General features: G+C 45.2%; 1 protein-coding gene across 1 annotated transcript in view; it reads right to left on the bottom strand.

The window, feature by feature from the left end:
• RNF150 (ring finger protein 150) overlaps positions 1-13,694 on the bottom strand; it is a 179,917-nt gene that overhangs the window by 35,675 nt on the left and 130,548 nt on the right. Inside the window, exons 5-6 of the mRNA XM_019730798.3 lie at positions 7,139-7,235; positions 658-868 (exon numbers count right to left, since the gene is read on the bottom strand). Coding sequence (XP_019586357.2) covers positions 658-868; positions 7,139-7,235 — 308 coding nt within the window. The remainder of the gene's footprint in view (positions 1-657; positions 869-7,138; positions 7,236-13,694) is intronic.

Here is a 13,694-nt window from a genome sequence, read left to right as displayed (position 1 = left end):
TGCTGCTGTATTAGACTGAAGAGTAAATATTTTAGGTTTCAGCTTCGATCTTAATGCTAATAACAGCTATTTTAATATTTTTATAACTACCATCAAACAGAGCAGTATTTACAGTCGATGCAGGAGATGGGGAAGAAAACCCAAGACATTTTAATATGCCACCATGCACAGGGGTTTTGGTTGTGGGAAAATGCACATCCAAAGGGGTACCATTCACGTCTGAGTCCTGCAGTCACAGGGGAGGGTACCCTCCTGCATGCAGTTCAGACCAGCACACTTAGGAGGGGGTGTGCACACACACACACACACTCACTCACACACACACTCACATATGCACAAACGAGTGACTGGAGCTGCGCCCTCTCCCAGTCAGCTGAGTACCGCTTGCAGTTGTTTTTCTCACTTGCCCTCCACTCACAGAGGCCAGACCCACTGCCCCACCTGCTTCAGGTACCATGGGGTGCATGCAGAGCTGTGGTGTCACTGTGTGCCTGCCCTGCTGCTTCTGGAAAGAGCTGGGCTTCTAAAGCCTGCCAGGTACCACGGCTTAGCCTGGCAATGTTTCCTTTTTTCCTCTTGAGGCAAAGGGTCTCTTTCCAATTCCCACTGGGCAACAGCCCTTTTGACTATGGCCCTTTAAAGCACAGCAGAACTTACTGTTGGTAGAAAAGATGACTTCTCCCTCCTGCGGGGTGGGATCTGTATCCTGGACCACCTGCAAGGCTCCCACAGTCCGGACAGCAGGGTCCAAAGTGACCGAACTTTCATTTACGGTTGTGTCGCTTGCGCCTGTGATCTGGTTGGTTGGTGGGCCTCCCAGAGATCCCTCGAAGTCTGTGGGCAAGTCGTCCATGCAGTCGGCATTGGGCTGCCAGGAGAGAAAAAGGATCTATTCTTAATGTGTGCCAAGTTAGAGATGAAATGTCCACCGCCTAAATGTTTTGTCTCGATGGAAAACCCAGTTCTTAACTGTTTTCTTCCTGAACCACGTTATTTAAAAATATTCCACATGTAGTTCTGTAATTAACATGAAAACATCTTCCAATATTTCCTTTCCAAATGTTCCATTTAGATCTTGGTACAAGATCTTCTAATTCCAGAAGTAGCAATATCTGTACATTACTTAGAGGGAGTAACATGATATTTATTTATAATGATAGCCCTTCCTATACAGGGTATTGCTTCTCATCTAGGAAATAGCTGACAGCCTGATAATTACCCTCAAAGACTCACACATTGTTTGTAAATATACTGATGACATGGGGTGGCGGTGGGGCGGGGGACAGAATCTGAGTCATTGTCGGAATTGCGAATCAGAAATACAGACACAAACAACACACACAAAAGTCAAAGGTGAGGCTATCTTGTTGTTGCTGTTACTAAACATAAGCCATAAAGTCAGCTGTAGAAAAAAGTTCTATTTACTTAATCTGCAATTGGTCATACATTTGCCACATCCTCTACATTAAAATCCTAACCTAGGTGAGACCATCCAGTGTAATTAATTACCCATTCATTGCAGGACTTGTTCCCCCAGACCCCTGGTGACTCCCCTTGAACAAAAAGAGGAGCTGTCTGCTTTGCAAGGCGGTCTGTGCTGGCCATGGTGTTAGACTGTTGTTATTGGGCAATGGGCAAGTTTTACCCTTTGGTCTTAGTTCTGCTGTTTGAAGTGATAATTGAATATAGCTATTTACCTCTTTTCCACAAACAGCTTTTTAAATGACTTTCAGTTGTGATACCTCTACCCAAATTCATAAAAATCATTTTAAGAGGAGAGATATGGGCTTGAAAAATACTAAGATAGCTATTAGTTAATGTTGTTCTTTATTGTTTTTGCTCTGGTCTTAACATCACCATTGCCTTGAGTGACGATTATTAGATGGCTTTGCACTCCCAGTGGATGAAGATCACGGTGGGCAGGATGGGGTGAGAATTCTGGGTTGACGCTGATTGAATTAACACCACAATGACCACACTGTGTTCAAAGTGCATTAAAAGAGAAAAATCTACAGCCCATGGACTCATTGGGAGCACCAAGCAAGAAATTCAAGGCACGGGACTCTTGTCCTAGTTTCCCCTCTTAGGCCAGTCTCCTGAGTGCCACACCTGTGTTTCTACTCAGCTGGAAATCTCCATTCTCCCACTGAATCCTCAAATTCAGCTCATTCCCTTTTTCTCTGGATCCCCTTTTCTGTTCGCCTTCCTCATTTCTACCGAAAGTGAGTCAACTATTCCCACTCCAGTTGTCGAAAGTCAGTTCACTGAGTGACCAGTCCACCAAATTTCCTGTGACACTGGAACTGAGCTGTTCTGTTCTGAGCATCTCTTGTCCATTACTGGGCTCCGAATCTCCCTATAGTTTCCGCTCCAGTTTATCCCATTCTCTACTTTCGCACCAGAACTCCTAATCACCCCTCAATTTCCAGGCCAAAGGTCTCCTTTTCTAGGTAGTGTTCCCTCCGGCTTGTCATCTTTGATACTCAAACACTTTATCCCCACTTTGCTCATGCCGTTGTGTTCATGGGCTACTGTGTCTGTCTTACTCTATTAGTCGATAAGCTTTTTATTTAAATCTCAGTTGTATTGAGATATAATTGACATGTAAAATTGTATTAGTTTAAAGTGTACACCATAATGATTTGATATATGTACGTATGCATTGCAAAATGATTACTTGAATGTTTAGTTAGCATCCTTCGCTTCACATAGTTACAATTTTTTTTTTTCTTGTGATGGGAATTTTTAAGATCTCTCTTAGCAACTTTTAAATATACGGTATAATATTGTTAACTATAGTCACCGTGCTATACATTACATCCCCATGACTTATTTATCTTATAGTTGGATGTTTGTACCTTTTCACCCCCTTCACACATTTTGCACCACCACCCCTGCCCCCACCTCTGGCAATTACTGATCTGTTCTCGTTTCTATGATTCTACATATAAGTGAGACCCAAGCTTTTTAAAGTGAATCAATACATTACATTGATCTTGAATTCCAAGCCTCATGTAATGCCTGACAATTATTAAGTGGTCGGTAAATGTTGATTTGAAAGTTTTATCTGAGTCTCATTTTACTGCTCTGAGAACTTGGGAACTTAGATCAATTAAGGGGGGATTTGAGAAAATACTTTAAAAACGGTTAAATTATGTGCAAAGGGAAGGTACGCTATTGCAGGGTAGCAGAATATGCCACTCCACAACATGTTACGGGGGCACAGGGATTATTTTGAGCTTAAACAACTGAGAAGTGGATAAAGAAATGCTCTCTGTTCTCCCCCTATTTGCCTAAAAGCAGGATAGAAATTTGTAAAGTGTCCCCTTCTCTGTACCAGGAAGAGAACATCTTATCATCAATGACTGGGAGTCAGCTCTGAAATGGATCTGTACAAACCTTACTAACATGCCCTTATTCACCATTCGTTTCCTCCGTATATTTACCTTCCACAGTCTGCTGTCCTAGAGACTCACAGTCCTTTTCCGTTGTCTTGTCATTTCTCTAAATAGTCATTGCTTGTTTGAAGATGCTATATAAGCTCAAGTTCTAATCACCCCTTTGAGCTACTCATCACGACAGGCTCCCACGTGTATGTGTGATGCATGTGTGAATAAACTTCAGGTTGACTTTCTCTTGTTGATCCTTTACAAGTCTAATCTACAGGCCCCAACTGGAGAACCTAGGAGGGTAGAAGGGAAAATAATCCCCCCCCCCCTCTGTACTATGTAAAGATGCTTCTAAGCAAAACCATTGCATGTAGGGGTGTCGGGGAGGAAAAGCTTCACAAGGAGGGTACTGTGAGGGTTCTTTCAGCCATAAGCATCTGAATTCAATCATCTATGTGATCGCAATTGATATGCTTTTCAAAACGTTGCATTTGCTTGTTGATATTATTTCTTTATTTCTTTTCTTTTTTAAAAAATATATTTTATTCATTTTGATGCAGGGTGTTTGCTTTTACTTTGTAAACTAGTGAAAACAGTATCTCTTTAACAGAGCAGGGAGAGGAAAGAGAATTAGCGCAGTGAGGCTGAGTGGTAGCAAGCATGAATAATCTGGCTTAGATACAGTGTTTAATACACCAACCTTACTGAATCTCTCAGTTTATATCTACGCTAAATGGTTCATCAGATAGAATATATTGAAAAGAAACCCAATTTATATGCCTCTAAGAGACATTAGAGTCATAATGTTTAGTAAAAGATGTCAAATGAACACAGTATAGGTATTCAAATTCAGGTTAGCATGGGGAAACTCCTCAAATAAACCAACTGCCAAAGAGTTAGGGATTTGTGAATACTGCAGCTACACAGGATTTTCTATTTAATAACAGTCATCCTATTCCTACTTGGATAATTGTGATGGGAGAAAGCATTTGCTGAGATATGAAAGACCCAGTTTATATGGTACCTGACAGGCGAAGTCACTGAAACCCGTGTCATCCTCCAGAAACACACCTAGACCTGACTGGACAGAAAGGAGGGTGACACACTGTGATACAGATAGAGGGATGAGAGCACTGCTGATAACAAAAGGACTTCTCCCTGCTCCCTGCCCCCTGCCTTTCAGTTGAGTGTTTTATTTCTCTTGACAAAATATAATGAAAAAAGATACCCATTGTAATGGGAATTTCGTGATCTCTGAGTTTTGCTTTCATTCTTTAGTTCATTTTAGAGAAATGCACTTACAAAATGAAAATGTCCCCCAGCTCTTAGCTTTCAAATTATATTTATTTGCCTTGCAGCACTGGCAGGCACAAGGACACTCAGTCAAAAACAACAAAAATAAAAACAAACAAAAAACACCACCTGTATTTGGACGATCTAGTGGATCAGGATTACAACCAAGTCATTGGTGAGTGGACATTGCTTAAAGGAGAATCAGGGTGAATAAATAGAGTTCTGTGACTGGCCGCCTTCACTCTGAAGGGGTGCAGTGCCACAGACATTTATGGAGGACAACATACGTGAGGAATACGGAGCTAAAGGACCAACAGGCACCAATCATCAGAGAGAGTGACAGGGCCTTTTAAACTGTCCTTGGTTAAGAAGAAATGGAGTATAAGGAGGTTAGGAAAACTAAAACAATTCTTTAAGCTGCACACAAAGGGTTTTGGTTAGCTATAGGAAGTGTTTCCTAGTTGAGAAGCCTGTGAGCTTGTCCAATGACATGGAAAGGTCTAAGAATAGCGGAAAAAAGTCATCTCTTTGGTATAATTTCGGCATGGTGCTACCCAGTGATGAAGGATGGAATGAAACAACATCCAGAAATGCCGCCCAGATCCAGACTTCGGTAGCATCCTCTAGGACAAAACCAGAAAAGCCTCAGGAAGGCACGGAGGGTGGCCATATGGCTGGGTGCTTTGTGAGAAGTCACATGTTATGTATGCCTTCCTCACGGAGAATGTTCTCTTCTCTGGGCGAGCTCGGAAGTAAAATCCAGACTTGATCAGCATAAACTCTGGCCAGAAGGCCCAATGGCTAAAAGTTACGTCATTAGTTTTAGAAATCAACCAAATGGCCACCCAACCATTCTATTTTAAAAGCAATTAATAGTTGTATTCTCAACTCACACGTAAGCTTCTGGAGAAGTTATACCCCCTCAGGAGAAGTTTGGAGTCAAACACTATGTAGTACAAAATGTGGTTGCATTTTCCTGGTCAAAACTTAGGAGCTCTGAAAATATCCTGAGCAATATGAATTGGTCAAATCATGTGTTTGTCTGCTTTTAATTGTGAGAACGTACTCCACAGATTTTGGAGCCCAAAGGCACGCATACACACATGCAAGTACACGCATACATATACTTCCCCCTACCCTTTGTAAAACCCAGTTACAGCCAAAAAGGCAAAAAGTGCAAACACCGAGTTCACTTTCTAAGTCACCGGTATCTGGTAGAGATGTTGGGATTTTACTAGTATTTCACGTCCACGGTCACTGATTTTCTCCTTGAATGTATTCTGCATTTACAACTCTGGTCTGAAAATGTAACGCATTGCCTTTCAACATCTAGCTCAAAGCGATAGTCACACAAGTTGATTTGTGTCTGGTGCATCAACCAGGAAAATCAGCATACAGCTGGCCCAGAGGCAGCGGGTGCAGGGGAGAAAATTCAGCCAGTGTGTGACAGCATAAAGCTTCAGGTGTGCCCTCTCCAACAGTCACTCTGATAGTCCTAGAATGATTAGCCCTAGGGCACTAAAGAAAACCTTTGCTATCTATCTGATCCTCCCTCTTCAGTGACATCTTGGGACTGTTAACTTTCTCTGTTCTCTGCCATCAGTGAAGCGAGGAGGCTGTGGCAGGGGCAGGGGAGGGGGCGGAGGCTGGTCTCTGTACCCCGCTTGGCTAGCTTCTTTTAGACAGCTTCTGCTTTTTTAGGACATCTCTCTGTGCAGCCCTTGGATTTGCTGGCCTAGCTCACTTCCTGCCCTCACACAGCAGCCGGTGTGTCACCAGCCACCAGTCTGTGTCTTCCCTTGCTGAGGGCCTGGGCAAGTCTTCCCCTGGAGTGTCAAGCCAGCCAGGTGCTGGGATTCTCTTTGCCCTGGAGGAGAGACTCGATTTTATAAAACATAACTGAGGCACCAGCGTGATGGTCACACTAGAGTTTAGTGGCTCGGGCTCTAGTTTCCTGCTCCCTCAAGGTCTTCACAGAGGTCTGAGTGCAGCGGTGGGCCTCCTGCCTCGTGTTGGGAAAGGCTCATTTCCTCTGCAAGCTGGGCGACCGTGGGGCCAGGTCAGACAGCGTGGCCTGCAGATCTCGCCGAGGACAGTGCAGGGGTAACGACACAAGAGGAAATTGATGGACAACTGGCTCATCGGGCCTCTGCTGGCGTCTCACCTGCGCTCACACACGGCAGCCCCGGAAGAGAAGTTCGTGAGCTGCACAAGCGGCATCTCGACTCACAGACAAATAACATGCACATTGTGAGAGGGTCATGATGCTCTCAGATTGAGAAAAAGTGAGAGGAAAAGTGTTTTCAGACACGGGACTTCTCCTAAGGCCTCCTCAGATGACACCGCTGCTATGGCATTGAGGGGACATAGAAAATCCAGGGGTGGTGTTTTGTCCCTGCTTTGGGGGTGATGCAGAAAGACAGACATGACGATGCCGTAGGCTGTGCTGTGCTTACCGGGATCCCTAGGGCTTTAAGAATGTTCATCTTGCACATGGGACAGGTGCGATGGTCTAGAAGCCAGGGGTCAACACAGGACTTGTGGAAAAGATGCCTGCAATGAGAACCATACATCTTAGAGCGGCGGCAACTGCAGAGACGCCCTAGTCCACCACAGCCCAGGGACTCATCCAAGGTCACTCGGCTGCTCAGTGGCAGAGCCAAGACTCGAACCTCTGTCTCTGAACACCTGGGAAAATGTGCTCCTTCTTATATCCTGTGGTGACAGAGTCAAACTTTGTCTGGATCCCAGGCGTGTCCTATAGGATTCCAAGTTTCAGGAAATGCAGAGAATGTAGAAACAGAGAGATTTGCCTCTTTCTCAATAGGAAGAGTGTCACTGGAAAGAATGCCAGTGGGGAAACTTACACAGACCTTTCCAGATGATTTGAGAGATGCTACTTTTACATAAATCCAAAATTTCTTTTCCCACAGTCAGAAGACAACTGCAAAATAAAGGCTAATTTCCATTAATATTTGGGGTCTAACACAAAAGGGCAGAAGAGCTCCTGGAAGCATTTAGCAACACACATGACATTTTAAGTTGTTATAGCTGCTGGCTGTCAAATCAGAAGCCAGAATGAAAGGGGCTGTAACCATTATTGTTCGTACAGCGTACAAACTCCAGTGCCATTCCCTCGTGCTATTCCTTATGAGCCTTCGTCTGAGTGGCAGGATAAGGGGGTGTTTAATAAGTACGGGAGGGCCTCCTAACTGAACCTTCTCCCCACTTGGCTCTCAAGAGCCCACTCACTCAGACATATCAGGGACTGCTGGAGTCAGAAGCTTTTCTTCTCACTCACAAGACGCCAGCCCAGAGGCAGAAGCAGTCAGAAGTTCCCGCCTGGGGCAAGAAGAGAGCCTCTGCCTGTCTTAAGTGTGAAGGCTTCCTGAGGACATTCCATCCACCCCTGACTCCCTCTCTCCTCGATGATGCACTATTCCTGGAGTAACTTCCACTGTCTTCTCTCACTTTCCTCTTCTCTTGTTCTAACAGTTGTCTTTGCGTTCGAGGACTTTGGGCTCAAATGCTTAAAAAGGACCCCCCAAATTAGTGAAGTGTGTATCAAGGGCGCCATTTTACACTGAACTTGAGACGTACCCACGTGCCAAGGATGGGATTAGCTGTACACAGGGCACGATCAGGCTGGCGGTTAGAGAAAGGAGAGCAGCGACCTGGATGTGTCAGGATGTTTGCAAGTTACTGTTTAGAACGCCCTGCACACACGCTGCTTGGAAGGCGTGTGTTGCATTCCTTCATTCCTTCATCCGTGCCTTCACCCAACAAGTATTGTGTGCCTAGAACTGTGCTCCTCACCACGTCCGTGTGATAGAGATGTGGCCCCTTCCCTTGGGGAGCGTCACAGGAGAGGCAGACATTAATACAATAATATAAACAAACTACGGAATGACAACAGTGCTGAGTATGACATCAGGAGAACGGAGTTTTGCGGGGGCTTCTCATTGGGAGATTTCTCCTAGTTCAGGTGCACAGGGAGACTTGCCCTGACGAAGTGCCAAGGCTAAGACCTGAGGGCTATAGGCATTATCCACGTGAAGGGGCGCAGAGAAGAAGGAGGGCGTTCTAGGCAGAACAACTGGCTTGGAGAAAAGCCCTGAGCTGGGCACTGGAAGAAGGCCAGTCCTAGTGCAGCGGTGAGGGAGGGGCTGACCCTGGATGGAGCCCCCGGCACCCCCCACCCCTACCCCAGCCAAGCAATACCAAGTGCCCTGCCCCTGCCTTCTGGCGCTACATTCAGGAAACACGTTCCTAATCTGCTCACCAACTGCTGTTCCTCCTGGGAGAAAAGTCAAACATTCTGTCCCTTTGACTGTTTCTGGGAGGCAGGCTCTGCTGTGTCTCCTGCACACATGCTGGAGTCAGAATGATGGGCCCATCGCTAGCTGTTGTAGCTTAAATAAGTCCCTTCTATCCCCAAGTTTCATTTGCTCATCTGTAAGACGGAGATACATCTATTCATGCACAGAAGCCCTCCCTGCGTCTCCAAGCCACAGAAGCCAGTAGTCATTCCCTCACGCCCTAAGTTATTTCTATGTGCACGTCCTTCTTACAGCAGCTCTGTGATGCTTATGGTTAGTTTCACCTGTCAGCTAGGCCAGGCTACATAGTACCAGCTATTCAATGACACACTAACCTAGGTTATTTTGCAGATGTGATTAATGTCTATAACCAGTTGATTTTAAATAAAGGAGATTATCCCCAATAGTCTGGGTGGGCCTAATCCAATCAATCAAAGTTTTCCAAAGCAAAACCTTTTGGAGAAGAAATGCTGCCTCAAGAAGGCAGCATCAGCTCCTGCTCAGTCTTCAGCCTGAAGGCCCGCCCTACAGATTTCAGACTTGCCATCCCCTGCAATCACGTGAGCCAATTCCTTGGAAATCTGCAGTGGGATACAGAGGCTGTCTGGAGACCCCTGACTGAAACCTCCTGCAATGAGAATATACGCTCCCTGAGAGCAAAAGCCTTGTTGGCCTAATTCACGTTGTACCCCAGCATCAGAACACTTCCTGGCACACAGAGGATGCCCAGGGAATATCTGCTGTCCAACTGCATATTTACCAGAGGCCCTGGCACTCCTCACTGCCCGCACAGGCCCATCAAGTCCCAGGGACTCACTCCTCCGACACTTCTTTCACATCCATGCTTTTCTCAGTGCTGCTCCCTCATTCATAATCTCATTACTTTTTTCCCCCCCCTGTATTTTTGCAGTAACATTCAAACTGGTCTCCATGCCACCAGTCTTTTCCTGTTCTCTTCATCCCACTCATCCTTGCCAGATTTATCTTCCTAAAATAAAGGAGGAGTTGCGTCGCCCCCTTGTTCCGTTCTGTTCCGTGCTAGGAGCGGGCAACAACGATGAATAAGACAAGGTCCCTCCCTTCAGGGCAGTGCCACAGGCCTTCAGTGGACCCTTCAGTGGAACCACAGTGTAAAGGCCATCAAGAGGCCACGCTCCTGGGTCCACTGTGTTGTGACTGTTGGATCTTAGGCAAGTCTTAGCTCGTCAAGTCTCAGTTCCTCATCTGTGACATTTTATCTTACAGGCTTATAGGTATGGAGTTTGCAAGTGAATGGGTATGTGCGTGTGCGTGTGAGAGAGAGAAAGAGAGACCGAGAGAGAGAGAGAGAGACAGAGAGACAGAGAGAGAGAGACAGAGAGAGACAGAGAGAGAGAGAGAGACAGAGAGAGAGAGACAGAGAGAGAGACAGAGAGACAGAGAGAGACAGAGAGAGACAGAGAGACAGAGAGAGACAGAGAGAGAGACAGAGAGAGAGAGACAGAGAAAGAGACAGAGAGAGAGACAGAGAGAGAGAGAGACAGAGAGACAGAGAGACAGAGAGAGAGAGACAGAGAGAGAGACAGAGAGAGAGACAGAGAGAGAGACAGAGAGAGAGACAGAGAGAGAGAGAGACAGAGAGAGAGACAGAGAGAGAGACAGAGAGAGAGAGAGACAGAGAGAGAGAGAGACAGAGAGAGAGAGAGAGAGAGAGAGAGAGAGAGAGAATACCCACAAAGTTTCAACCATAAGTCCTGGCCCTCCTTAACTATAAGCCACCATTAGTCTTAATACCACCATCTTGTTTTTAGATATTATGCATCTTGTTTTTAGATATTATGCTATTACTCTGATGTCTGCTCTTCAGAATAAACTTCCTAACGTTGAAAGCAAGTAACTGCAAATTTAAAAAAATGAAAATGAAAATCAAAAAGGGAGCTAAGGGGAGCTAAAGGCCAAAACTAAAAAGTGCTGAAACGACACATAGGGTGATGGTGCTGATGATTAACTCCATCCATTTTCTCTAGCACCACACTTCTTATGCTAGCCATCAACGACGAAGACTATATCCTTATAATGGAAATCGTAAAACATTTTTTCCCCTCCCAAATGGAAAGAAAAATACAAGTCACCAGACTAAATAAATAAACAAAGGAAGAGGGAAAGAATCTGGAGGTTGGTGAAAGGTACAACAGCTCAGCAAACCTCTCTAAGGCAAAGTCAATCTCAACACGTCCTATTCACACGACCGGCAGTTGAGCATTGGCCCTTCCCGTTTTAACAAAGGCTGCGTGAGCAAGTACATCCAGAGAACAACGGGACAAGATATTCGATCTCTTAACTAACCCGATAAGCTGGAAATACAACTGAGGGTTGACCAAAACTTCTTCCTTATTCCCCAATGGGAAGCAAACATTTTCGAAAGAGTTCTTCAAACACCTGACAAAAGTTGATGTGGACGGCTGCGTAATGATGCCGAGAGGATTGTGAATAATACAATAGGTTCTTGTATTTTTAGCAGTAATGAAAACCCAGCTCAACCTGTTTCTCCATCTACTGAGTCTTGTTTTCTGTTGTCCTGTATGTGTGACTCCTGCCCTGATGAAATGACATCTCCCCCCACCTGGAGGAGGAAGGGCTGTGCTGGTCTCTCCATCTCATGCCCTGTTGCAGGCTGGTAGACCCTGCCACCCTGCCGTGGAGGTTAGGATCCCATGGTTTTCCTTTTGGCACCAGTGCAAGCTGTTTCATTCCCCTCGGTGACATGGTCATCAAAGAAGTGAGCCACTCAGGGACCGAAGAATCCCATTCTCCCAGGCACCATTAACTATTAAATAAAACACATCTAGTGCTTCTATGGGTGGTCGGAATATTTCCTCAGAGCCTCTGAATAGTCTCTGTGAAGTTGTCAATGATGCAAGAATGAGGTTTTAATGGATAAATACTAATTTAATTGAATTAATAAATAATACCTACTGGTTACCAAAAGCCTGCTATGTTCCAGACATGTCACATACATTATTAACTCACAGCAACCCTATGAGGTAAAAATTAGTGTTTCCATTCTATGGCAGAGGAAGCTGAGGCCCATTAAAGTAAATTAAAGTACCCCAAGAGCTAGTCCTCTGCAGAGCCAGGGCTCAAACCCAGTGCGAGCCCAGTCCTATAGTTGGTGTTTTCACCCATTCTCTACTCCATGTCCTTCCGCCAACCCCCCCATCGCCCCACTAAACTGTCATGAGTAAGAGGGTGGGGGGAGTGGGAGGAATTCAACATTTCATTCTTTCCAAATGTATTTTTGTGCTGCAGCTTCAAGGAGGCAATATTTTAGTTACAGAGGTTGGGGTTCAAGCAAAACGAAAGGGACAAGTGATCTGCCTTTAGTGTATTTGCTTGGCTACAGAAAGGAAAGCTGCCAAATCTTGGCTTCATTAGGCCTCTCCTTGGCTTGAGTTATTTGTGCAGAGGTTAACAGTGCCCCTAAATGCTCTGTGCCCCCATTCTCCACCGCCCAAAGGGCCTGGGGAAGGTGACTTGGCAGCTCCATCACCTTCCCACAAAGTTTTCACATCTGTATCCTAAAGTGCCCTGGAGGGTGACAGCCACCTTTTCACAATGCTCTTGTCCACCTGGTCTGGTTTCTCTTTCTTGTCTTAGCTTTCCAAAACACAAATGTGATGTCACTCCCCAGACTTGAAATGTTTCCGCTGCTCCCCGCTGCCGCTAGCACAAAGTCAAAATGCCTGAACACAGCACACAAAGACCACATCCAATCTGGCCTTGTCACATGTCACCTCTTCTGCTAGCTCCCATGTTCACCCCACACTCTCACCAGAACTCTGGAATGCCCTTCTTACTTTTTTCTTTTTTTTTTTCAGTGGCAAGTCTCGCTCACATTTCAAGTCACAGCTCAGATAGCCCTTCTCTTCCTTGAACATCCCACCTCTTTTTTCCAAACTCTACCAAGGACATTAGTTCCTTTGCCTTTTCTCCCTGTTGTGTGTCCCCAAAGTATGTTGCAGCAGCTGAGTATGTGCTTCGGGTTTCAGAGTTTGAAGACCACGCCTTAGCTTTGAGACCTTGGGCAAAAGACTAAACTGGTCTGTGGCTCAGTTTTCTGTTAGTGATTTACAACAGTGTCCTTTGATTGTCACAACAACCTTCTGAAGTATTATTATTGTTGGGGATAATCCTTCAGGGGGTTGCTAATGACAATTAAAGGACACAAGGCACTTAGAATTCTACCTGGCACTTAAGAAGCTAGAGTATCACGGTGGTTTTGTTTGTTTTCCTGAATCACTTGTTTATATATGGGTGAAATTAAAAGTATTTTAACAACTGGTACAGCATGGGTCTGACAATCAGAATTGATACCAGCTACAAACAATGAGCACGGCCCTGCAGGCTCAGCGGTCACCCTGATTTACTGTTCTGTGTCCCCAGTGATCTTGTGACACCTTGGAGGGCAGAGACGAAGTGTTTCTATCTATGTCTGAAACCTAGCCGAGTACCTGGATTAGGACATGTTCTCAGTATTGTTTGCTGAAAAAATGATTTCCAAAAGTCCAGATTCCCAAGTCATTATTTAATGAACAGTAATTTTGTTCCTATTTCCTGCAAGTGAGCGTTCTGTGGTAGAGCTTAGTCTGGAAGCAGCTTCCTTACTTTTTATGGACTCTAAAATATGAAAGACTTCTGCCTTCTCCTGGGAGCG

Source organism: Rhinolophus sinicus, chromosome 15, assembly GCF_057876585.1.
Source record: "Rhinolophus sinicus isolate RSI-liver-muscle chromosome 15, RSI-T2T, whole genome shotgun sequence".
Taxonomy (NCBI): domain Eukaryota; kingdom Metazoa; phylum Chordata; class Mammalia; order Chiroptera; family Rhinolophidae; genus Rhinolophus; species Rhinolophus sinicus.
The sequence above is the reverse complement of the archived record's forward strand: the minus strand, read 5'-3'. Positions and strand labels throughout refer to the sequence as shown.